At 41.2% G+C, this 27,937-nt stretch overlaps 1 protein-coding gene across 1 annotated transcript in view; it reads left to right on the top strand.

The window, feature by feature from the left end:
- Window positions 1–8,870: 8,870 nt before the first annotated feature.
- myg1 (myg1 exonuclease) overlaps window positions 8,871–27,937 on the top strand; it is a 32,240-nt gene continuing 13,173 nt past the window's right edge. The window contains exons 1-5 of the mRNA XM_061833051.1: window positions 8,871–9,369; window positions 10,649–10,761; window positions 21,676–21,835; window positions 24,351–24,500; window positions 27,771–27,893. Of these exons, the coding sequence (XP_061689035.1) occupies window positions 8,998–9,369; window positions 10,649–10,761; window positions 21,676–21,835; window positions 24,351–24,500; window positions 27,771–27,893 (918 nt within the window). The 5' untranslated portion in view covers window positions 8,871–8,997. The remainder of the gene's footprint in view (window positions 9,370–10,648; window positions 10,762–21,675; window positions 21,836–24,350; window positions 24,501–27,770; window positions 27,894–27,937) is intronic.

Genomic DNA, 27,937 nt, shown 5'->3' with positions numbered 1-27,937 from the left:
GCAGATAACATGTATCAACTTTCATGATTTTTGTTCAAATCTGTACCAAAATTTCAAAATGTTGAGATATCACAAGCGCTTTTGTTTTACCAAACAACAAGAGTTGAAAAACCCTTTCCACTCGATTTCTGATTCCAAAACGAGGTCATAAATTTGATATGTAAATTTGATGTGGCGCTTAAAGATTTTTACGGTTTCACAGTCATGACGGCCCTCCGAGGGCAACCATAAATAAAATGTGGCCCGCGACAAAAATGAGTTTGACACCCCTGGGTTAGAGCATCTGCCTCACAGTTCTGTGTGGAATTTGCATGTTCTCCCGATGCCTCCAACATGGATTTTACATGGGCACTGTGGTTTCCTCCCATGTCCCCAAAACATGCATTAATTAGAGACTCTAAATTGCCCCTAGGTGCGATTGTGAGTGCGAATGCTTGTTCGTTTCTGTGTGCCCTGTGATTGGCTAGCAAGCAGTTCAGCTTGTACCCCGTCTCGTGCCTGAAGATAGCTGGGACAGGCTCTAACACTCCCACGACCCTCATGGGTATAAGAGGCTCGGATAGTCGTTGGATGGATTTTGCTCCCAGTTGGGCCAGGATTTGAACGCCTCAGAACTAACCAGTTGTCCACCGCACTGCTAAATTATAATTTCAACAATTCAATGAATACAATTTCACCTATAATTTGATGACCCAAACAAACTGCATACAAATATCCATCCATCCGTTTTCTTAGCCACTTATCCTCACGAGGGTCGCGGGAGTGCTGGAGCCTATCCCAGCTGTCAACGGGTAGGAGGCGGGGTACACCCTGAACTGGTCGCCAGCAAATCGTAGGGCACGTAGAGACAAACAGCCACACTCACAATCACACCTAGGGGCAATTTAGAGTGTCCAATTATTGTTGCATGTTTTTGCGATATGGGAGGAAACCAGAGTGACAGGAGAAAACCCACGCAGACACTGGGAGAACATACAAACTCCACACAGGCGGGTCCGGGATCAAACCCCGGACCTCAGACTGTGAGGCCAACGCTTTCCAGCTGTTCCACCGTGCCGCCTTACATACAAGTATGTATTCATACTTTTTTTTTTTTTTACCCACTCTTCCTGGCGCATTTGTCGGTTTGAAAAATCAAATGTGACCATTCAGCACAAAAATGTGTCTACCCCTGATGCAAGCGCTCGGTGGGCTGTACCGGCCTGTGTGTGGCCCAGGGGCCATGTTTTTTTCAACCTGCTCTTTAAGGTTTCCCTCAGTAAGTGTGTGACGCTTTCACCATGATTGACCTTGACAACAATGTATTGTGATTTTTCCCATACAAGAGGGTCTCTTGGTATATGACTCATTCTGGTGTGCTTTAAAAAAAAAATGCTAATGCAACATTTAGATCAAGTGCCGCTTTGATCTGACGGGGGAGATTAGAGATGTTTCCCTTTGAGAGGCACGGAGGCGACGAGGAGAGGGTTAATCACCATAGAGGGGGAGAAGGGAGAAGACTTCCTGACAGTCACGTGGTCTGTGCCGGGAAAAGGAGGGAGATGGAAAACGGCGGGGCGGGGTTCGGGAGCATGTTGTCATAGAAACAGAATCCTCCGTCGGCCTGTGTGAAGTCATCGGTGCAATATGAGGTGGTGACTGCAGTTGGATGGAGGTGGGCGATGGTGTGTGCGTGTGTGTGATACACAGCAGAGGACAGACTCGGAATTCTAATAGGGCCGCACGCACGCGCGCACGAATAATTGGCAAAATTGGCTATGTCACGGACGGGGAAACCTTTTGTGGGTACAGTGTTATGGTGCTATGTATCACAAACTGTGGTCTAGTGTTTAACACATCCGATTCAAAGTTCTGAGGATTGGCGTTTGAATCTCAGCTCAGGCCTCTCTGTGGGGTTTGCGGTGTCTCATTCATTTTGAAAACCTGCACGTTAAGTTCAAAGTTTGAAGTTTGAAAAACAAACTGTTTTAAAAGTTAAGTGCAAATGGATTGTACTTGAGAATTTTAGATTAAAAAAAGGTTCACGGCGCTACAACATTATGTCCATTGTGAACATTTAATTCAGTGATTTTTCACATACAACTAATTCAAGACTCTAAATTGTCTATAACACTTGAATTTCAGTGGTATCGCTTATTCATCTATAAGTGCCCTGTGATTGGCCGGCAACCAGTCCAGGCTGAATCCCATTTTTCTCACCTCAAAGTCAAAGCAGAGTTTCCCGACTTGCCCAAAAATACAAAACTCATGAAAATCAACACATCGATTGGCTGGCAACCAGTTCAGGGTGTACTCTTGCCTCCTGCCTGATGACAGCTGGGATAGCCTCGAGCACCCCTGCAACCCTTGTGAGGATAAGTGGCTCAGAAAATGGATGGTAGACGTGTCTCATGAGTAGACCCACCAAAAATTCTGACAAACCCATGCTGTAAAACAAACAGGAAGCTCCCACCCATCCATTTTCTTAGCCGCTTATCCTCACAAGGGTGGCGGGGAGTGCTGGAACCTTTCCCAGCTGTTAACGGGCAGGAGGCAGGGGTACACCCTGAACTGGTTGCCAGCCAATCGCAGGGCACATAGAGACAGACAACAGCCGCACTCACAATCACACCTAGGAGCAATTTAGAGTGTCCAATTAATGTTGCATATTTTTGGGATGTGGGAGGAAACCCACGCAGGCACGGGGAGAACTTGCGAACTCCACACAGGCGGGGCCGGGATCGAACCCAGGTCCTCAGAACTGTGAGGCCAAAATACAATACAGTTGCACAAAAAAGAAATACTTGCACTTTGGGGGTGCCAATATTTTTTAGCATAGGTGTCTATCCATCTTTTTTCCAAGCCACTTATTTTAAGTTATATGTATGGTTAAATCTGGCCTCGCCTGTGTTGAGTTTACATGTTCTCCCCATGGCTGCAAGGGTTTTTACCGGATAGTCCAGTTTCCTCCCACATCCCAAAAACATGAATGGTAAATTGACTAAAGACTGTAAATTGCCCTTCGGTGTGAATTTAGGGGCGAATGGTTGTTTACATGTGATTGGTTGTCGATTGACATTAAGACTGATGAATCAAAGGAGGGCTTTTAACTGTCACCATTCCTGTATCAGCTCTCTTTTCAGATTTTTTTCACTGGATAATATTCCCGGTATATGATGACACTTGGGCTGTTAACATTTAGGAAATAGTGTCTCTTTTATATTCAACTTGTTCTGAAGCTAATTCAGACGTAAAACAAGTAATTGTTCTATTAAAAATATAAATATTTGACCTGGTTTTGAAAATAAGCATTTACACAATCATAGAAATCCATCCATTTCCATCAATTTTCTTCACCGCTTATCCCAGCTGTCAACGGGCAGGAGGCGGGGTACACCCTGAACTGGTTGCCAGCCAATCGCAGAGCACATTGAGGCAAACAGCCGCACTCACAATCACACCTAGGGGCAATTTAGAGTGTCCAATTAATGTTGCATGTTTTTGGGATGGGGGAAGAAATCGGAGTGCCCGGAGAAAACCCACGCGGGCATGGGGAGAATATGCAAACTCCACACTTGGAGGGCTGGGATTGAACCCGGGTCCTCAGAACTGTGAAGCCAGCGATTTCCAGCTGATCCACTATGCCGCCATTAAGTTCCCATTTTAGAGTTATTATAAATATTTCCAGGGGTCATTCAAAGACAAATTCCAGTGTAGTTGCTACTAAATTTGTACTTCACATACTAGACAGATGGTTGGTGATGTATTGAATCTCAGCGTTTGCCTTTATGTAAGGGCGTTGTACTACGACGACTCGCCATAAAACAGCAAACTCTAATAAATCTTTTCCATTACATGTAAGATGCCTCAGCAAAGCCACATAATAAAGCATATAATCAATTCATCATATTAAATGGGAAAGGCATTAGTGAGTGCACGTTTTAAAGAGAATTAATCTGTTAAAAGGGATACGTACGTTAACTATAGGCAAGTAATTGGCGACAGTATAATTGCGCAGGCCTGCCTATTCCAATTAACGATGTAATATGCGTAAATCATGCTCAAGATTAACATTGGATTAACTACACTTCCCAAATACCCCGAAGTGGGGCTGCTCACCAGCTGCGACGAGTGGGCGGGAGAGCCTTAATTATTATGTGGACCATTATCATTATTACTACGGTCTTGTTTTGAGTCGAAAGGGATGTTTTTAACTAGACATGTTGCAGGCACACAAATATACAAACGTACACACAGCTCAAGTGAGCAAACAGGCAGGGATGGGCAATAAACAATGGCACATCAACTTGACTTCCATGAATTTGACTGCACTGCATATTGTCTTCAGACTTCTTATCAGACCGCAACCTCAGATTAAATCCCAATGGCAGCAATTATATTACTTTGGCCGGAATAAATATCACACTTCATGAATTATGCATGCTGATCATAACATTAACTAGTATCCCGTATGCCACCCGTATATATCCCGGACCCGCCTGTGTGGAGTTTGCATGTTCTCCCCGTGCCTGCGTGGGTTTTTTTCCGGGCACTCCGGTTTCCTCCCACATCCCAAAAGCATGCAACATTAATTGGACACTCTAAATTGCCCCGTAGGTGTGATTGTGAGTGCGACTGTTTGCCTCTATGTGCCCTGTGATTGGCTGGCAACCAGTTCAGGGTGTATCCCGCCTCCTGCCTGTTGACAACTGGGATAGGCTCCAGCACTCCCTTGTGAGGATAAATGGCAAAGAAAATGGATGGATGGATGGATATACAGTATAAGTAAGATAGATAGATAGATAGATAGATAGATAGATAGATAGATAGATAGATAATAGATAGATAGATAGATAGATAGATAGATAGATAGATAGATAGATAGATAGATAGATAGATAGATAGATAGATAGATAGATAGATAGATAGATAGATAGATAGATAGATAGATAGATAGATAGATAGATAGATAGATAGATAGATAGATAGATAGATCTTAGCAGAGACTCTGGCTTGATAGCAGATAAGAATGCGATAAAAATAAATAAATAAAAACAACCTTGCCCCAAATCTGATAACTGCCATGATGACTGAGTGGCCAAGGGCTGCACTGTTCCTTTTAAGGGAAGCACAGACCAACTCACTTCCTGTCATTGCCGTGTGTAAAACTGGAAGTGGCGAGCAGGAGGAGGAGGAGGAGGGGGGGGGGGAAATTGTGAGACAGCATGTGACGTTTCTGCATCTCATGGTTTTGGGGCTGTGTGAGAGGATGGGCCGGCGACCAATGGGGAGCGCACATGGCAGGAGGTGGGCCGACAAACATGATTTCCAGAGCTTGTTTATTTATGCTTATCTTTGCGCATGACACATCATTTTTTTGTGCATTCACTGAAGTAAAACATCTGCTTTGATTATGTCTCTTTCGATGCCAACCAAAAACAGATATCAGTACACGCTGTCCAAGTAAACGTCAGTACACATAACGTGCTAAAGACAGGATAATCCTTTCAATTAGCCAAATATATTCAGCATAAATCAGAGTCAGCCACATTGTCTTCTACGCTAAATTTGTATTCTTGTCTCCAACCATACAAAGATATGATAATGAGACACTTGACTGCATGAGCCATTAGCGATATGAAGGGTCATTTATTTGACTGGAGAGGACTTAGTTTTGATGAATAATTAAAAAAAAAAAAAAAACGTGTCAACACAAAGCAACGTGTTGTTCTGTTGCATCCAAAGCGATTAGCCAGTGTAATCCCATCAAGAGGAGGAGGAGGAATGTTTATTTGGAGAGTGGATGTGAGGTACTGTCCATGGTCCTGAATTAAGGCCAGAAAGCCTGATGGCAAATATTGGAGTGCTGATTAAACTTTTGCTTTCACACTGCATGCCTTAAATCGCCAGTTTGTCGCATTTGTTAAAACTGTCAGTAAGAACACACGGTAATAAGGAATCAGCAAAAATTCTACTTGAAAGATAAGGTTATCACCTTTTTGATGTTTGATGGATTGTACGTGCCAAAGAAATAAAAACTTCAAAGCAATAACATTTAGTAACACTTGATTACAGTCAAGCCACCAGCAAAGCAGCTGTGGCTAACGCAAGGTTGATTACAGTGCTAATGCTAATACTTTTATATCCATCCATCCTTTATCCAAGCCAGTTATCTTCACAAGGGTCACGGGAGAGCCGGAGCCTAACCCAGCTAGCTTTGGGCGAAAGGCAGACTACACCCTGAACTGGTCGCCAGTCAGTCGCAGGGCAGATATCGACACCATCACTGAGCAGGAATCGATCCCATCGCACCAAAGGCAGGCGTGTGTACCACTACACCATCAGTGACTCTTCACACTTTTATAATCATATGTTATCATGAATTTCCATGTCTGAGAATCGCTCGTGTCCACATTTGTGAGGGGGCTGGCTTTGGTCAGGGATTCAAGGCTTGATTATTCACTAAATGAAGTAAGACTATATTAAAATTGAGCTAGTAGTATGAACACTTAAAACACCCCTTCTAAGTGAGTTTTTTGGATTAAACGCCAGTATCTAATTCATCCAATATTTTATATATTTCCATACACATTTCAAGCGACACATATCCCATAATATTCATGTTTACATTGATGAAACGCAAATGCGAACAATAGCACAGTGGTACGTGCATTTTTGATTAAGCTTCATCTGGTTTATGAGTTTTTCAAAATATGAGGCATCCCTTGGGGGATTTAAAAAAAAATCTTTAATTGCAAGAAAAAAATGTGAGTTACGACTGCAATGTACTTTACACCAAGCAGTAAATTGATAGACAGTGAACATTTGTTTACTATCCCACCCCCTCCAAAAAAAAAAGAGGGCAAGGTCTTGCTTCAAGGTGTTTGTGACTAATCCCAACTAATGTTTCCCTGCAAAACAAAACATAGAACAAAGACAATTACAAGTTAAATCCGCCATCTTAATGCAAATACACAATCCAAAATGGTCTAAACGGGGTCAAAAACTAGCTTTGGTGTTGGGTTAATTATAAACATTTAAATAACTCAAGCGGTAGCAACACATGCAGCCAGAGAGTAAATGAATAATCACAGATATCTTCTCTATCATCTGAAACAAACAACTTCAGTACGTACTACCACTTGCATCTTTGTTGTGAGTGTTGGGTTTTATCGTCAAATCTTATGTGCTTCTGTATATATTATGCTGCCGCCTGGTGGCCAAGGCACGCACAACAAAAGGATCCACACAATACCCACTGAATTACCATACTGTTGACTCCGCTACATTATATTTAATTGTGTTATTACTGTATGGTTTTTTTTTTTTATAAAATATGGTAGCGTAGAGTAGTCTTTTTCCAAGTATATATTATAGTATTATAGTATATAGTATAGTATATATTTTGTCATTTTGAGGCACTGGAACATATTAACAGCATTTTTAATTACTTTATTTGGATGGGGTCAGATGATTTAAATGTGATTTTTTTTTAGTAATGTCAACACAGTCTTAAGCCAATGTATTACATTAACAATAAGAATATGAGATAGTTTAGTTGGTGCCGGCATGGTGGATCAGATAGTAAAGCGTTGGCCTCACACTTCTGAGGATTTCGGGTTCAATCCTGGACCCGCCTGTGTGGAGTTTGCATGTTGTCCACGTGCCTGCGTGGGTTTTCTCCGGGCAATCCGGTTTCATCCCACGTCCCAAAAATATGCAAGATGCAACACTCTAAATTGCCCCAGGTGTGATTGTGAGTGCCACTGTTGTCTGTCTCGATGTGCCCTGCGATTGGCTGTCAACTAGTCCAGGGTGTACCCCTCCTCCTGCCCGTTGACAGCTGGGATAGGCTCCAGCAGTTCCCGTGACCCTCGTGAGGATAAGCGGCAGGCAAGAGAAAATAGATGGATGGATAGTTTAGTTGGCCTGTGTTTCCTTGTCCCTCCCTTGCCTCACATGACCACTTATCGTCACTAGGGTCTCGGGTTTTACTTCCACCTTTTTCAATTGATTCTGGGTGAGACGTGGTGTACGCCCCGAACAGATCTTGTCACCAGCCAATCGCAGGCTGCATATAGACAAACACACACCAACAGGCAATTCAGTCATCAATTAACCATGCATTTTTTGGGAATGTGGGAGGAAAACGGAGTACTTGAAGAAAACTCGCGCAGGCCGGGGAGAATATGTAAACTCCAGACTTTAGGTTTTTGTCCAAGAGTACACAGTTGCTATATGAGCTGTGGGCCAATGTAATACAAATAAACAAAACAAAAAAAAAAACCCAACAACAACAAACTTTTACATCAATGTCTTTTTCTGACAATAAGCGTAACAGCGTAGTGTTAGCTTGATTGACAGAATCCATTATGACTCCCACCCTCAACAAAAAACTGAAAAATGATAAAAAAAAAAGTTGAAGTAGGCATTTACCTCCATTGTATTCATGGCAAAAGCAGTTTGCCTGATGATTTCATTTCTGCTGAGATACACAACTTGCATCTTTTTTTTTTGCCTTTTCCTTTAATGCCTAAAAATGTTTTAGTAACGGGGTTGTGTGCTTGTTGAGAGACATGATCAAAGTGTTTAATAACTACTACTTCAAATATGTCTGTGATAAAACAAAATCTTTTAACAATTAAAGGAAGACATCAACAAAATCACACTCCAAAGAGCTGATTTAAAACATTTCCCGCCCGCATGTCATATATTTGATAAATATGGCTGTTATCGATTGTGGAGGACAAAATATAAAATGTCATTTTAAGGGAAAAAGTTATTTAGGCGCTAGAAATGTCACATGACCAAACCTGGAAAAGCCCCGTGGACATCCCATGTATACTGTGACTGTCACGAGTATAGACTAATGACATGATCGTTTGAAGTCCAATTTGACAAAATGCAGTTTTGCTTATTGCTGATGTTTTGGGACAAAAAAAAACCAAATACTATAACAGTGAAGCTGAGCGACACAACATTGGAACAATCGAGATTGGAACTACTGAAAGTGTGTTCATGTGGCCCACCGGTTCTTCTAACAGACGCACCGTATCCGGTCCTACCCTTAAATGTGTCCCCCGACAGCTCGTTGCATTAATGAGGCGCGTGTGTTTGTTGGCAACGAATTTAGTCCGTACAGAATATTTCTTAAAAACAAACAATAACAGAACTCTCCTCATCGAATTGCAAAAGTCTCAGCGCAACCAGCTTCGTGCTCAGCGTGTCTCATTTCAACTTCACGCCGCAGGGAGACGCCACATGTCGACTGAAGCCAAGAGGCTCCGCGCAGACAGGATGGCTGGCAAAAAAATCGGAACCCACAACGGAACTTTTCACTGTGACGAGGTTCTGGCCTGCTTCTTCCTCCAGCAATTACCCGAATACAAGGTGGGGAGGATGTCTTGTCTTATCTAGTATTATTACGGCGTTGTGTCGTTAAAACATGCCACATTGGGGCGCTGTTATAAAGACAGATGACAGTCTCGTTGATACTAGCTCAAGATACACTTTGCATAGGAAACGGGAATGTGTTATTTTGAACAAATTGATTACGTTAATCGGTATTACTAAAACAAATGTAATGTCAGGGTTTGCCTGATGGGAGGGAGACTTTTGGTACACTTGCATAATCTGGAATAGTGGTTTTCGTACTTTTATTAAGTATCCTTTAAAAATGTTGGCTGTAAGTACCAACATAACATAAAAATATAAACAAAAAATGTTATTTAAAAGCTATTACATTAAAATGTATAACAGATAAATGTTTCAAACCATTTTGAATGTTAAATACGAGTTTTCTACTTGAAAGTTAAATACAACTCAACAGTTCTCACCAAATGTACTGTACTGGGTATATAATAATGCTTAACAGATTTTCAGAGGGAGACAGATCTGGACTCCTGGCAGGCCAGTCTAGTACTCGCACTCCTTTACTATGCAACCATACTGTTGTAGAACAAGCACAATGTGGCTCGGCATTGTCTTGCTGAAATAAGCAGGAAAGTCCCTGGAAAAAGACTGCATGTTTCTCCAAAACCTGGCTGTAACTTTCAGCATTACGATGACTTCACAGATGTGCAAGTTACCCATGGTTTTTGGAAACATGTATGAGGCATCAAATTCAAGCGTCAAGAATATTTACAAAAAAAAAACAAAAAAAAACCTTCAGTTGGTTCAATATCAAGTATCCTTGTAGTGGATTCAATTTAATGTAAGCTATTTCTGTTTTTCTCTCTAACTACTTTCATCCATCCATCCATCCATCCATGTTATGTACTGTATGTTTTTGGGATATATATAAATTAGAATTCATTATCTTTTGTAAAGGTAGGATTTTGGATATAGCAGACTACTTGTCTGTGAGAGCTCATTTAATTTTTAAAAACTGTGCCTAATTCAGGGACATGTGAGCGTTCAAGGCTACTTAATGATTGATTGGCTTGTCAAAAGGTTAAGCTTGGTTCCTCCTTCAGGTCCAAATTGGCCACCACAATCAACAGTAAGTGCTGAGCGAGATTCATTTAATTTCCCAATCATTTACATCCAGTCGGTTTAGGGCACCCAAATAAGACATTTGGATGACTCAAATGTCATTTCCCAAGGACTTCCTGAACCACTTGACTGCTGCTCTTTGGATGATTGCACATCTGTTCTGTTCTACGCTCAGGATGCAGAGATTGTGCGGACCCGGGACTCCGCGCTGCTGTCAGGCTGTGACATTGTCGTTGATGTGGGAGGAGAGTTTGACCCACTGAGGCACCGGTACGATCATCATCAGAGGTACGTCTCATTGATTTACAGCTATCTAGAGGATGACAAAGCTACTCCAGCTAAAGGTTTTAGTCCCAACGGGAGAATCCATGCCGGTGAACCTGATGTATAACTTGTAAATTGTTTAGGGTTCTATGTATTGGGGATTAGATGAGGCTGTTGTGATGGTTGGTCTGTCAAAGTAGAATGTGGTGGTGCAGTGGAGCCACTGGTGCCCTTCTGTAACATTGGTAGACTTTGAAAGCCACATTTCCAATTGAGAGTCAATATATTTTAGTAATCTGTTCTAGAGTCCAATTTATCATTAAGCTTTTATACGGTATACTGTGTACTTCAATTAACATTTTAACACCAAGACATAAACAGATGTTAACTTGCCCCATGTTAATTTGCTAAAACTCGTTAAAGCACAATTAACGTTAAAGCAGTCACTGTGATACGTGCCCGCACGCCATCGCACTCGCAAATCTGCACAGTCGAGCATGAAAAATTCACGCGCGTAAAATTTTTTATGAGTAGAAATACATAGATATTGAAAGACGTCGCTTATTTTCTGTAGTCTTGACCAATGTTCCCTCTAAACTGCGCCACTGCACACTTGTCGCACTCTCAGAGCACATGAAAAACGATCCAGCGCAGTGAACTACAGCCTGACGTCTTTTTTTTTTAAACACGGAATCACACGGTCTTTAACAACGACCTGCTGCTCAGCCTACTTCCTAGTTTACCAGACAGCGCCTCCCTCTGCTCTTAAAGGGGTACACTCATAATTACAAACAGAAAACACACCTGCAAATTTATATCTGCGGGCATGACTGGTGGACCACACCCATAACTTTATATCAGCAGGCATGACTGACCACAACTGTACTTTTTTCAAACGTGAGTGACTGTTAAAGGGTGTGTATTATGCTGAAATAGCTTTAATTTCTTGAATACTCCATGTGTAATCCCATATAATACTATGTCAGTGGTGAAAATGGATTTCGTTACCATGGTCACAAGTTACTTGGTACAAGGGTGGCCAACCCGCGGCCGTCGACCCGCATGCGACTCTTTGCCTCCTTTCGTGCGGCTCTCGTAAAGGCACGAAAGCATATCGAAGTTCTGTTTGTGGGTGCGGTTTGGTTAACTTCATTACAGTAGTTGTCAGCTTCTGTTTATTACGGTATTTGTGTGCAATCTTTGCTTGAGTTTATTACGGCTGTGATGGGTATTGTGACAACGAGCTCAATGTGTGGGTGTGCATTGTACACCGGCGAGTGACTGAGATGGGATTGCGCAGCGGGAGGGTCAGAAGGGTGGAAAAAAAGTGAGTGCTACTGGGGGAGGGTGGCTTTACTGTTCCAGCCAACCATTTCAGCTGTGCAACAAGAGAAGAAAGGGTTAACCCCCAAGCAGGATGGCCTCGACACAGAAAAGTTGTCTCCGAACCACAGTCACGTGACCGCAGCAGGAAAGGTTAGCACGGTATTTTTGCAAAACTGGCTTTCGCATTGAATAAAAATACCTCTGAGTATCCCAGTTGGATGGTTATCTTGAGAGAAAATATGTCAATTTCGTTCTCAAAAGGGCCAGGGAAAACTGTACAGATCAATGAAAATGTGTAACATTTTTACTAGCGCGCGAGAGCTCCCTTTTTTTTTTGATGAGCGCAACAGCAAGCCACTTTGCCCTTGGTGTCAGACATCTATCACATTTCACATCTTAAAAACTTCACTTCATTGCACTCCATGATAACATTGACCTGGAATTTCCAAAACTTTGCTGTCATAAGTTACTCAGTTTGAAAAATCACATAGAAAAGAAGATAGTTTATTAAAAAAAAAAAGTAATGAAGCATACAGAGACTAACACTTGCATCATATTAAGCGCGTTGGAACATTGTAAAAGCCAAAAAGCTTCACAATTAAGGTTAATTTATTAAAAAAATGCCTTGGTGATATCAATAAAATCTTGTTACCTGAAAACAAAATCTTAAACAAATGGTATAAGACCTTCTACTGTTCGGCCACACCGTCGAACAGAGAATGTCGGACATTAGCATGGCTACTGATTCATAGTTGCACTCAAACCTCCAATCATGTGACTATTCTTGTTGGGATTAGATAAGAATTGTGCCATACAAGAGAACACTTGGTTGAACGGGTACTTTGTCTGTGTGAGAGAGAACGCAATGTACTTTTTTTTTTTTTTTTTAATTACCGGCCCTTTAATGTTAATGTTACTGGCCTTGGCACTCTTTAGGAGTCGCTTTTTCTTACGATGTTGGTGTCTGACATTTACAAGAAATCTGGCTGAGGAAAGGTACGTGTGTGAGTAGCGAATGATGTTCCGCTGTATGATGTGGCTCTCTGATGTGTATGATGCGAGTCTTTGCCGTAACACAGTAAAAAATGTGGCTCTTCATCTATGACTGGTTGGCCACCTCACTAGTAGAATTTACATGATCAGGATTTTTTTGTGCCAGTCATCAAGTTTAAAAAAAAAAAAAAAAAAAAAGGACAACTGATGACCAATCTGATCACAAGATGTAGCAAGGAGTCTATACAAATGACCTGTTTCTTTACTGTATGTACTTGTGAACTTAATTGCTCAAAAAATATATAATTGAAATAAATAATGTTATCTTTTTTCATCTATTTATGCCAGTGAGGCATAGAGACAGGCTAATTAATGTTCTATTAGAAGGCAGTAAGTACATTGAGTAACTAATGTATCTACTTTTTGTGACATTTTTCAATTAAGTATGTGCCTTGGCTCAAAAAAGGCCGGAATTCACTCCTCCAGTCTGATAATGTGTTGAACAGAACGGCAGCATGTTTACACAAAACCACGAGCGCTAGCACTAGCTTGCTAGGCAACGTAACGTTTTGTTACCTGCTCGAGAGCCGTATCGTATTCAAAGTACGTGAACATTCCTCAAATAAGCCTTACACGAAAGCCACCTATTCCCCCATTTTCTTCTTATAATAGCGAAATCCACTTCTTGTCATCCCTTCGGTAGCGAGTGCATCTGGTTGCAATGGACCTTTCTGACTGGCGATCTTAAACTCCGCCCCCCTTAGCTACATTTGCCATGTCCCACAAGCTTCCAAAATGGCGACTGAACAGAACAGATTTGAAGTTGATTCTATATCGCGTATTCCAGATAATATTGCGGTATGTTTTTTGCCAAATGCTTCAGGCTCGTCCAAGAGAGTTCTACAGAGAGGTCTCAACAATTTCACGCAAAGATATGTACACATAATTAAGATTTTGGACAGAGCAGAATGCAATGTCAGTTACAGTGAAATGTTGGCAATCGATGGAAAAAAAAGTATGCCGCCTCACAAACTTCTTGTTGAAATCCAATAGGATAAAATTGTGGTATCGTACTGCATATAACGCAGGGTGAGTACTTTTTACTTGGAAAGCTCACAGGTAATATGATTGTGGTCTATGAGTGAGTTACGTTCGATTTTCTACAAGTGCATTTAAACAATGGTCATTAACCCAGTCAGTACCGTAGTCACCAGATGAAAAGTTTGACTAGGCTCATAACCGAAACCAGTTCTCTGTCTTAAAAGTCTGATGTGATACAAATAGGCAAACAGACATTTCTCTTGCATGACATGGCGCATTTACGTATCACTGAGCCGACTCTTCGGCATGAAACATTACACACTTCATTCAGCAGGTAAGTGATACACTAACAAAGGGAAAGTTGTTCTCCTGCAATGTATAAAGTACTGATAATAATGAAATCAAACTCAGAGAAGATACTTCTCCCTCACTTACCTTCGAACATACAGCATTGTTGGTTGATATTGTCCACATTTAGTTGTATTATCTTCTGCAAGCCTTAATCCATCGTAGAGAATTTGTCAACCGCGTTTTAGGCTTTGGAAAATGAATCAACCGGGCCCCCTGTAACCTAGCAGGATATCTTTCATCAGAATTGCAGGTTCCCCCAGCGCATCTAAGGACAATTTTCTTTGTAACATTAACTTTTCCAAGCGCACGCTACTGACAACCAGTTTTGCATGTGGAACAACATGGCCTAGGGGCGTGTCAAGCCAGGTGCTAAGACAAAACGGCCATCTGATTGGTTATTATTGTACAAGTGATTGACAGGTCGGAAATATCCATTGGCTTGACAAAACAAAGTCCCCCCCCAAAAAAAGACAGGATGCGATGGTATCGGAATAGGAGATTTTATTGCAGTAATCTGAGATAGTGCAATCGTAAAAGAGTAAATTTGTCTTGTCTGATCTAGCTTTTTTTTTTTTTTCAAGTAACTTTATAAGAACTGTTGCAGTCACATCACGCAAACTTTGTGACATACATGACCCCCATCGGTTGGGGTCTATTGAACACCATCATTGTGCCTCGAGCCATTTTCGTAAAAATACTAGACAAAACGAGAAGCGCAAGTTCTTTAATTGCAGATGGCGTTCACTCGCTGAAAGGCGACCGGTCAGCTCAGTGGCCTGACGTTAACACCCATAAATTTTCTTCCCTCCCAACCATATGATAAAGACATGACAGGTCCCTTTTCCTGGCGGGCGACTGTTGATAATTAGTGCCCTTCTATTGATCGCTCTCCCCGCTGTGCATTCACGAGGCACACGGGCTGCCACCACACTGACAGGGGCTCACACGAGCGATCTTATTGCGCAGATGGGCGGGGCTAAATGTGAGTAAGGGGTCGAAGCGAGCTGAGGTGTTTTGTGAAGTCGGCGATAGGAGGGAAATTCAACAACAGATTAACATTCTGTAAAGAAAATAAGTATTTGAACACCCTGTTATATTGCAAGTTCTCCCACTTAGAAATCATGGAAGGTTCTAAAATTTTCATCGTAGGTGCATGTCCACTCCAGAGATAATCTAAAAAGAAAAATCCAGAAATCACAATGTATGATTTTTTTTTTTTTTTTTTTTTTTAATGATGTGTGATACAGCTGCAAATAAGTATTTGAACACCTATCCATCAGCTAGAATTCTAATTGCAGACAAAGGCTACTGTAACAAATGTTAACATTGGTTTTTCTCAGGTTGCAATATAGCAGGGTGTTCAAATACTTATTTTCTTCACTGTATGGCAATCACAACACTGCTATTAAAGCCTTTTTGGAAAAAAAAATAAGAATAAATATTGAATAACATACAAAAATATGGTTGCATGGTGGAACAGCTGTAGAGCGTTGGCCTCACTGTTCTGAGAACCAGGGTTCATCCCCCAGCCCCGCCTTGGTGGAGATTGCATTTTCTCCACGTGCCTGCGTGGGTTATCTCCCGGCACGCCGGTTTCTTCCCACATCCCCAAAACATACATTAATTGTGCATTCTAAATTGCCCCTAGGTTTGATTGTGAGGGCAACTGTTGTCTGTCTCTATGTGCCTTGCGATTTCTGTCAACTAGTCCAGGGTGTACCCTGCCTCCTGCCCGATGATAGCTGGGATAGTCTCCGGCACTCCCGGGACCCTTGTGAAAATACTAGAAAACTGAAAAAAGAAATCTTACAAACAAACAAAAAAAAAAAACCACGTTACTCGTAGATATAAAATACACAAACATATGAAGAAAAAACATCTGGGAAAAATACCAAACTATTAAAGGTGTGTGTGTGTGTACACATTACCAAAAAATGTAAATGATAGTTTACGTATTGGCTACAAAAATATTGGAATAATTAAGTATATGTAGACTGCTAACGAAGCAGCACAGTAGGTGACTGGGTAGCACATCTGTGTCACAGTTCTGAAGACTGGGATTCAAATCTTGGCCTCATGAGTGTGGAGTTTACATATTCTCCCAGTGGGTGCGTGGGTTTCCCTACACATAACAAATGTTTGGTTGGTTGATTGACTCTAAATTGCCTGTAGGTGTGAATGTGTTTGTTTCTATGCACCCTGTGATTGGCTGGCAACCAGTTCAGAGTGTACACAGCCTCTCCCTCTCGCCCCAAAATAGCTGGAATAGGTTCCAGCACCCCCACCGCCCAAGTTAGATAAGCAGAATGAAAAATAAATGGATAGACTAGCAAAAAGGAACAGCTGTCTATCTAACCCTCTTTAAAAGTTTGTCGAAACTGGCACTAATTAAGTAAACAAAGATTAGGTAAACTGGATGTGACAGGGTCAAGTCATTAAATCAAATTTTTGAACACAAGGATCAAAGAAACAAGATTAGACTTTCTAATTACAATTTTTATTAGCAGGGTGCAACCTTGGCAACACAAACATCCGTTTTTCCTCGGTTCTGTGCGTTTTCTCACTTGTTAGTGAGCATAATGATGCCCCATCTTGGCCAATTAGACCCTCTGATGGTCCAGATTACCCCTTCCGCCCCGAAGTCCCCAAACTCCTTCATGTCATTCATTCACTTGTCAGTCATTTATCTGCTGTGGTGTGCATCACGCGTGGCTTCAATCAAATGACCAGCAGTGACTCGATGCTGCCAGATGAACTGCCCCCCCCCCCCCCCCCCCTTCCTTCCCGCCTACTCCATCTGTGCACGTGGCTGTTTATTTATGCGCGCTCACGCTTGCAAACATACCACGCAACCTGCTGGCTCTCCATCTCTGAACAAAGCAAACTGCCCCTGAAGCCTAATGGACTTTAAAATATTTGTGGGGTTCACGCTATGGACCTCTGATACACATTCATCAGCTATTACAACTTAAAAACAACATTTTTGTTTAATTTTCACCGATCACACCCAAGCCTAATTACCTCCAGACCTGTTCAATTAAGAAATGACTTTAACAGAATCTGTTCAAATCAGAGAGAGGATTTAAAAAAAATGGCTGCAACAAATTAACACGATCCAAAGAAATTACAGAACATTTGAGGAGTAAATTAATAGAAATCTATGTCGAGAAAGTGTAACAAAAGCAATTTATGAAGGATCGGGATTCCAGCGAACCATCGTGAGAGCCATTATCCTCGCATGGAGAAAACAAGGAACAGTAGTGAACCCTCCAAGTAATTGCCGGCTTAAAAAATTTACCCCAAGAGAAGAGGAATGCCTCATCCTGAAGGCCACAAAGGAAGTCAAGACAACTTCTAAACAACTGCAGCCCTACCTTTGACAACTTGCTGTGATTGATGGAACTATGAATTCAGATTTTTAACAGAACATCCTAAAGCATCATGTTTAGCGATCAGTTGGTGACCTCAAGGTAAAGTGCACTCTTGTTCTTCAGCAATATAACCTGTCCAAAACACACCAGCGAGTCAACTTCTGAATGGCTTAAAAAATATTAATAAATTTATGGTTTTGGATTGACTTAGTCAAAGTAAAGTCATGAATCTGATTTAAATATAGTGGCATGAAAAAAAGCCATTTATCCTCAAAACCCTTAATTTTTCTTTCTGAATTCAAACATTCTGCAAGGAAGAAAAGGCGAAAATATCTCCAGAGATGTGAAAGACTCCTTGCCAGTAATAGAAAATGCTTGATTTCTATTGCTGATGACCCAACCAGTTATTACGTTTACGGGGGCATTAATTTTACGCACAGGCACAGGTTTCTGCTTCCTTAATAAATTAAATCACCACATTAATTTCATTTGCATTATGTTTATCTATTTACATTTGTTTCATGATCTCAAACATTAAAGTGAGGGAGATTATGCAAAAATAATTTTAGAAGGGTGCCAATACTTTTTTACAACACTGTAGTTGAGTCTCTGTTGTGGCTTCGTGTATGGGAATGCGTCCGCTCCATCCACCACAGACACAGATCCGCCTCACAGATTGAAAAGTCTAATTAGCCGACTTTACAATTAACTGCTGCCTCCACCAGTGCCGTGCACATCTAAAAATTAAAGCCACAAGCAGCAATAAATGGGCTCTCGCGCCCCCTTTTTCATGGCTACTCATAAAAGGAGTGCATGACAATCCAATTTAACGTGGCCCATCTGTTCAGGATACCTGCCCGATTGAAATTCCCTAGTTAAAGACCTGGAATTCGCTCAACAGAGTTGCTTCAAATCAAAATTGGTCACTTTGACTTCAGTTCTACACGTCCAATCTTGAGCCTTTTTTGTGCTACGACATGTAGACACAAGTAGAGAGAAACTGGTGCCAGGGATTTTATTCGCAAGGGATGCCAGTGAGACGTTTTTGGGATCTCGTTTTGCGGGACCCTAAAATACCAAATAAAAATACATTTTTTTGGATGATAGCTGGCCTTTCAAATATCATTCAGTTTGCAGACAGGTTCAATTCTGCAACAGGCGATTAATTTGTCAAGTATAATTAAGTGTGCTTTTGAACTGACTGATGGTCAGTACCTAATTAAATTTGTGAAATGGGCCCTCAGACCCATGTTTTTCATGACCAAACATTGAAATGATTATTCGATGGCACACGCTAAAATCATTTGCAATCTATTTGTCGAGGTTATGTGCTCTTCTGTGGGGCTCATTCGGGTAAATTCTTTAGTAGGAGTTTGTGACACCATTAAAAGCTCTCGAGCATGCTGAAAACCAAAGTGACTGACTTCAAGTTCAATTTCAGACATTGATTGGTCCTTGAGACTTTTTCACTGTCTTGTTATGATAGGCAAGACCACCCAATTACAACTTTAGCAGTGACAGTGTGGGCTACTTGGGTGGCTTTTTGGCTTGTAAAATAAATACATTTTCACCAAGATACATGTGGTTGAATGTCGTAGCAATTTCCGGTATTCTGAGGGCCCCAAGAAGAGGATCAGAATCATCTTTATTTGCCAAGAATGTAAAAAACACACAAGGAATTTGTCTTCGGTAGTTGGAGCTGCTCAAACAGACCGCAATAATAATGACGACAACAAGACAGAAAATACTTTTTAGACTTAAAAATATAAAAATGGAGTCTGTAGTGTCATCGATCAATGAAACATTACCAGTAAAGTGGTGATGCCAATACGTTATTATTATATTTGGTGACAGTTGAGCAAATGATCCCGAGTCCTCTGGCAATTTAGAGGAGATCCAAATGACGAGTAGAGCAATAGTCTGGTACGGTGACTGTTGTGCAAATGGCGCAGAGACATCGAGAAATTTAAGCAGTTTAAAGTCACGAACAGTGCTATAATCTGGGACAGTGTCAATTGTGCAAATGGTGCAGATACTTATCAAGCACATGGGTTCCCAATATTGGTCAACAACAGATATGCAAAAGTGCAAAGTGGCGACAATACTACATTAGGTGTACTAATAATGGCTATTTAGGATGATGGAGATGTAAAAACTATCTCAGACAACATTGGAAGCATGTTACAATGGAGTCATAATCACTGTAATTCATTGTAATTCACTTATAAAAAGTCTTGTGCTCGGGCCCTAATTAAAGCTGCGAGGCAAATGAGCCGTGGCACCACCTTCTTGTATCCATAATCCTAAAAAGTAATAAATGGGATAGGGTCCAGCACTCCTGCGAGACTTGTGAGGATGAGCAGCTTGGAAAATGGATTGATGGCACAGGTTAAAATATTTCTAAATTGTACATCACTGATCTGTTTAGTTTAATTAGTGACGGGAGTCGAAAACCAGTAATTCGTTTCTTCATAGAAAAGAAGAACCGATGTTCAGGGGCTCGACTGTGGGTGAGGGAGTCTAGAGTACCTTGTTCTCACCTCATGATTGTGCCAAGTATGATGCAGCAGCGAGATGGAGAAAAAAATTTGTTGAACGGGTCATCATGAGGGCAGGTCGCTGCACCGGGGTAGCCGCCATGACGTGCACCTCCCCTGAATGTGACTCCACTTGTTTTTGAGTTATCAGTTTTGTAAAAGATAAATAAATAAAATAAAAGAAGGTTTCCATAATAGGCGGCACGGTGGATCAGCTGGTAAAGCGTTGACCTTACAGTTCTGATGTCCCTGGTTCAATCCCGGACCCGCTTCTGTGGAGTTTGCATGTTCTCCCTGTGCCTGCGTGGGTTTCCTCCCACATTCTAAAAAAATGCAACATTAATTGGACACTCTAAATTGCCCCAAGGTGTGTTTGTGAGTGCGGCTGTTTGCCTCAATGTGCTCTGCGATTGGCTGGCAATCAGTTCAGGGTGTACCCCGCCTCCTGCCTGTTGACAGCTGGGATAGGCTCCAGCACTCTCCGCGACCCTCATGGCGATTAGCGGTGAAGAAAATTGATGGAAATGGATGGGTTTCTATGATTGTGTAAATGCTTATTTTCAAAACTAGGTCAAATATTTATATTTTTAATTGAACAATTACTTGTTTTACGTCTGAATTAGCTTCATTATAAGTTGAATATAAAAGAGACACTGTAATTATTTCCTAAGTGTTAACAGCCCAAGTGTCATCATATACCGGGAATATTATCCAGTGAAAAAGATCTGAAAAGAGAGCTGATACAGGAATGGTGAAAGTTAAAAGCCCTCCTTTGATTCATCAGTCTTACTGTTTCAAAATTGTTGTTACATGTGGACAAAAGACGAACACCCAAAGAAAAGTAAGACTTAGCTTTACGCACACGGACATGGCTTTTGTTCCTGTCAAAGACTTGTGAAAGTTTATTTTGGTAACTGGAAGATACAACCCCCCCACCTCTCCATTTCAACAAATGCTCATGATACATACTGGTAATTTAGAAAAAAAACCCCGATACAATTATAATATATTTACTATAGCCATGAGGACTGGTCCAATGAGAACTAAATGATCCTGATAGGAAGGTTTGTATCACATTGTTCAAGGACCTCCAAATCACATTACATGTGGACAAAAGTCCAATACCCAAAGAAAACTTATGAAAAGTTACCTTTATTCTCATGGACATGACCTTTGTTCCTGTGAACTAATGTGATGGAGAACAAGCCAAAGACTGACATGAAAGTCTTGCATACACAGTAGAAGCTAAGCTACATTCTGCCATTTTGGTACCTTTCAATAGCCTAGCTCACATTCGTGACATCTGTCTTTATGTTCAGAACCTTCACAGAGACGTTCCACAGCCTGAGTCCCGAAAAGCCCTGGGTCACCAAGCTCAGCTCCGCTGGCCTGGTCTATCTCCACTTCGGCCGTCAGCTGCTGGCCCAGCTGACGCAACTGAAGGAGGATGACAAGCAGCTGGAGGTCCTCTATGACAAAGTGAGTGTGACAAGACAACACTTCCCGGGGATCCTCTGTTTTCTGCTATTTTCTATTGAAGCAAATGCCCACTGCGGGGAGGCGATAGAGCAAAGCAAATCAATGCATTAATACGGTAGGACAGGGGTGTCAAACTCATTTTTATCGCGGGCTACATTGCAGTTACGGTTTCTGTCAGAGGGCCATTATGACTGAAACCATGAAAATCTTTAATTGACCCATCATATTTACAGATGAAATTGATCAACTAGTTTTGGATTCAGAAATCAAGGGGAATGAGGTTTTCCAACTATTGTTGATGTTTGGTACCACAAACATGTTTGCAATATATCAATGTCATCCTTTATGATAGGGCAATTTGAAATTTTGGTCCAGATTTTACAAAAATCATGGAAGTTGATAAACATGATATGCCTTCGCGGGCCACATAAAATCATTTGGCGGGCCGCATCTGGCACCCGGGCCTTGAGTTTGACACATGTGCAGTAGGAGGATGTACTCATGTACTCAAACTGCATCAATTCAAAAAGTCTGACACTGGGAGGGGTATTAATAAAAAGCTATTTGTACATGATATGTCACAGTATTTTGCTTGTAGTTGATGGTTATTCGGAGCTGCAATGCTTTCTGTTCAATTTTTATTTAAATTGTGCCCCTCTGATGCAGGTAGGAGGGCAGCCAAAATATTAGAAACAACTCTCAGCATGATTCAACACTGTAAGATCACAATAATACATAGTTTAGATGAGGTTTCTCAAAAAAATGTAACCCTCAATATCATATTAAAAGAAGATATTTCTTAGTCATGTTTGCATTCACTTTGTGTAAAAATCAATAATAGAAACAAACAAAAACCATTAATTTAGTTTTTAAAATGTTGCCAAGGAAACATGTGCCTGCTTGATAGTCAGTTTAAAAACAAAACAAAAAAAAAAGCTTGCAGCACTTTGTCAAATGGTGACCCAATAAAGCTAATTTGGGAAATGCATCGGAATTATTAGTCCAACTGTTCAGGGCTAGTAGTTCACGTGGTTGCCAGAAATTCGTCCACTCCATTCGTAGCATAAAGCAGTTCGCAACTAAACTAGCTAACTAAATATCGCTTAAACTGGAAGCAATTATTATTTATATATTACATTTTGCGTAAAATAACAATGCAGATGCTGATATATGTACTTAATGTTTAACCAGCCTACTAATCCACATTTTGTAAAGAAAAAAAAAAGTGCATTTTTCACATCAAAGAAGAACTGAGGTTTTCCACCTAGGGTTCATTTTATTGTGTATATGTACCTAATTAAGTGTCCAGTTTAATTTTTCAACTATTGTTGTTATGTTATCTTCTTGAATAGTACATATTATGGAAAATTGACTAATTAAAATGCCTGTATACAAATAGTTGGGTCTCTGCAGTCCTGTTGTTCGGTGATTTTCGCTGCATGCACCACATGTACACATCCGGCATATAAGTTAGGTGAAATTTGAAGGCTTGGTAATAAAGTATTGGCTCCACATCGGGAGATAGAATCAATCCCCTAAATTCTGCCCTGGTTGCCATAGTAACCTGTACCGAGTACTGTACTCTGCTGTGGCTTCAAAGTAGAGGGGGTCAGGCGAACAGTGCCTCATTTGCGTGACAAAGGCTCAGTTCAGGAGGCTAAAAAAAAAGGGAGTGCTTTGATTCCTTATCCTTGAAAGCGTTTTAAACGTGAATAAAACACTAGAAAACAGTTTTAAAATTTTAGCAAATAATTAATGTCTTTTAAGCCCCCCCCAAAAAAAAGCATGTAAGAAAGGGAAAAAATTATTTAGGGCATTCTGCCTCCATCAGACACTTGGCAGTCGAGAAGAACCAGAAATAAAAGCAGCTAGTTGGAATTGAGACAATTCCACTGTGACAGACTCCCGGCTGAGAGTACGGCAGTTCTATTTATTGAATTTTGGACCCACCAGCAGGAGGCCCTTGCACATGCATCTTTGCATGGCACATTAGGCTCGCCAAATCTTTGCCCGCCATAAAAGTCATCACTATTACCTTGCTTTATCTCCAGTCTGTGCAACTCCTCAAACATAATGTTTCATGTATGCTCCACAGCTACTTTATAAACACCCTTTTTTTTAAATACCCTGAAGCTCCGTTTCCTTTTTTTGCCTCCCCCTTATAGTGTCAAATGATCAGTGTATTACCTTGTATGTCCTGAGCGGAAAGGACATTTAGTCTGAAATACATCTCTATCTGTGCTGTCCCTCTATTGCATTTTGTCTAACCTTTTTCAGCTAACTGTAAAATAGTAGTGGTCCTCTCTGTTTAAACGAGCTTACATTGCACTTTAGCTCAGTCAATAGCTATGAATTTGGACATAATGGTCCCCAATATTCCTTTGCGGCTTCCTTCCCTGTCTTGGGGAAAAAAAAGGAGACTTGACATCCATGCATTAATATAAAACTGACTATTTCCATGTCATTACCCATTCATTAAGCTCGGCGCTCGCATCCTCTGTTCACTTCCCGGCAGCTCTATGAGAACTTTGTGGAGGAGGTGGACGCTGTCGACAATGGCATTTCACAGTCTGATGGTGAGGCACGCTACGCTATATCCACTACGCTGAGCGCACGTGTTGGCCATCTGAATCCACGCTGGAACAGCAAGAGTCAGGACACTGAGGTGTGTGTGTGTGTGTGTACTTGCATGTGCATGCACACACTTTGTAGCGCTAATCACTGCGACTGCATAAAAGGCAGCCATGACTCAGTGGTGCTAAAGGTATGCCATACAATCCCATTTTTACGGTCTTATTTAAGCCCCTAAGCAGTATAAGCAACTTTAATACCCACAGGTGCTTGAAGTTGTCAAAAGTGGTTGTTTCTTTTTTACCATTTATTGCAGAAAATAGCTTATTGATTTGTATTACATGTCAAAAGGGCATCATTGAATATACAGAGCTTTCATTTCTTTCTGCGTGTCAAGGTGTTATTTGTTTACGTCGGCGCTTTGTTCCTATTGAAGATGCCCCAATCCAAGTTTTTCACTTCCGATTCGATACCGATATTGCACCCCTGAATTTTGACTGACACCGATATTGGTTTAATCCAGGAGTCTGAAACCTTTTCGACTGAGTGAGCCATAAATGCCAAATACTTTACTTTAGCTGCATGCACCACAAAGAAAAAAGAGCCGTACAATATTTTAAAAGCTAAATACTGGTGTATTTGCGCATTTATGTAAGACAAAGACTTCAGAGTACAATAAGTCTCTGAATTCTTTTAAATAACATTGTTACGCTGTTGCTGACTAACGATAACAAAAGTACTTCTTACCATTAATGCGACTTCTGGTGCTCCCAAGTTTTCCTGCCGTTAGATTAAGCTTCATGCAGGTGTTGAGACTTCCATCCATGAATTGTGAACGTAATTCAATTTCATTTACCATCATGCTGGTGCGATGGTAAACAGTTCTTGCCGACAAAGGCACGTCTTTTATTTATTTGATTATCTTGTCTTTATGCAAAGTTGTCAATGTTTATTGGCAACATCGAGTACAAATGCTTTGGCATACTCCCCATCTCTGAATTTAGACACACAGCAGAACCGTCTCTCTCCACAAAGGCTGCATTCTTGTTAAAACCTTTGGTAATCTTCATATTTTTTTCTTTGAGCAACCTTTGTCAAATAAAAGGCGTTTACATAATTAGTTGCTCCAACAGATTGGCGTTCGACCCTTTTGCACCACATCGACTTCCACAGCAAACTACGGCAAGCCCACTAGGACAAACTATGTGTCATTTACGTTGCATGCATGACAGAAATATGTCGTTATGATGGCTCTGCGAGCCATATTGAACCATCAAAAGACCCAGGTATGGCTCGCGAGCCATAGGTTCCCGACCCCTGGTCTATATCAGCAATAATCATACATAATTTACTTACATTGTAGTATGAAATGTTGGAAAAAAACTCAAGTGATATTACTCATCTACAGTACTTATATTTGGATTCAGATATACTGTCCACGATGGCAACACGGAGTAAATATCTTTTGCAGAGGATTGGCGAATTATGCCACTTGAACCGATTGGCTGATCAGCAATAAATGCTGATTATTGGCCATTTCCGATGAGCCCGATGAAATCTGCATAAAGTCTAATATTTAACTGAGAGTAAAATGAGAAGATAATTTTTTTCAGCATATGTACCTTGTGTAACTTTTTGTTGTGTGCTGTGACATGTGAAAATATGTGCCTTGGCTTAAAGGCTGGTAAACATTGATTTAGAAAATAAAACTGGCCTTGCTCCATGCTTTAAACCGTGCATTTGTGTAGTGCACAGAGGGCAGCATTTTACCCCCCCCCCCGCCCCCCCTAAAAATGACGATTACGTCTTTTGAAAAGAGCAGTTTGTATGACTTTCCTCATTAGTGCAACAGGAGATTGCTTGCGGAAGAAATGGAACATTATTGTGCTGAGTGTCGTGAGACACCTCCGACCTATCTATGCATATCCGTTGTCTTGGTCAACTCATTTTATATTTTTCCATCGTCCAGGCTGTGCCAGCTTGGCCAATTTGCTTTGTGCCATTTCCGTGCTGAAGTGGACCCGTGCAATTGCCTCCAATTTGCCTTGCTCTATGCACAACTAACGCAGCAATGCAGTGAGCACAAAGGAAGTCAGATTTAATTGGAAAAATGCTTGGCAAAAATCCTCAATAGAACAGACTTTTTAGGATGCAAAGAGATTCTTATCTCTTCCTTCCTTGTCTGCTAAAGCTTAGACCCGTCACAGTTCCCTGTCGTGCAAATTTAGACTGAATTTATTTTGGTCATGTTGAATGAATATGTTGATGTAGCCAGAGGATATTCATTGTTTTGTTCCTTAAACTGGCCTAACATGACGAAGCTACACAAAAATTAGATATTTATTCATAGCAAAGTTAAAATTCATAATATTCTACATCTTCTCCTCACTCGGGTTGCGGGGATGCTCGAGCCTATCCCAACCAACTCTGGGAGATGTACAGTACACCCAAACCCGGTCGACAACCAATTACATGTAAACAACCATTCGTCCCCAAATTCACACCGAAGGGCAATTTACAGTCTTTAGTCAATTTACCATTCATGTTTTTGGGATGTGGGAGGAAACTGGACTATCCGGTAAAAACCCTTGCAGCCATGGCGAGAACATGTAAACTCAACACAGGCGAGGCCAGATTTAACCCTACATTTAACTTAAAATAAGTGGCTTGGAAAATAGATGGATAGACAGCTATGCTAAAAAATATTGGCACCCCCAAAGTGCAAGTGTTTTTTTTGCGCGACTGTATTATCTTTTAGCCTCACAGTTCTGAGGACCCGGGTTCGATCCCGGCCCCGCCTGTGTGGAGTTCGCAAGTTCTCCCCGTGCCTGCGTGGGTTTCCTCCCACATCCCAAAAATATGCAACATTAATTGGACACTCTAAATTGCTCCTAGGTGTGATTGTGAGTGCGGCTGTTGTCTGTCTCTATGTGCCCTGCGATTGGCTGGCAACCTATTCAGGGTGCCCCCCGCCTCCTGCCCGTTGACAGCTGGGATAGGCCCCAGCACTCTCCGTGACCCTTGTGAGGATAAGCGGCAAACAAAATGGATAGATCGATCGTCTTTTTATATATATTTGTCACCAAAAAAACCCCTGTCACTACTCTGGCATTTAGCAAATATAAATAATTTCGGTAAATGACCCAAAACAGGAAAGGTATAGTCAAATTTCATGTCAGACAGTCAAGAAAATAAGTCATGTTCAGGTCTTGCTTATTTTTTGAACAGGACTGTAAACTAGTAAAATTTTATTGTAAGATCTAAGTTTTGACTGCACGGTCTATCAACATAGGCGGGTTCCTCGAGATACGCGGGAACAGCAAGTGCTCTTTTTACTGCTTCAATTATATCTTTCCATCTGTAGGAGGGGTTCAAAAAGGCCTTGGCATTAGTTGGAGCAGAGTTTCTGGACCGTTTGGATTTCTACATGTCCTGCTGGTTGCCAGCCCGCCAAGTTGTGGAAGATGCCATCAATGAGCGGCACAAGGTACGCACAAAATGTTTGATGCAGCTTGAGTGCCATTTCCTGGA

The sequence above is a fragment of the Syngnathoides biaculeatus genome, chromosome 10 (genome assembly GCF_019802595.1).
Source record: "Syngnathoides biaculeatus isolate LvHL_M chromosome 10, ASM1980259v1, whole genome shotgun sequence".
NCBI lineage: Eukaryota > Metazoa > Chordata > Actinopteri > Syngnathiformes > Syngnathidae > Syngnathoides > Syngnathoides biaculeatus.
The sequence above is the reverse complement of the archived record's forward strand: the minus strand, read 5'-3'. Positions and strand labels throughout refer to the sequence as shown.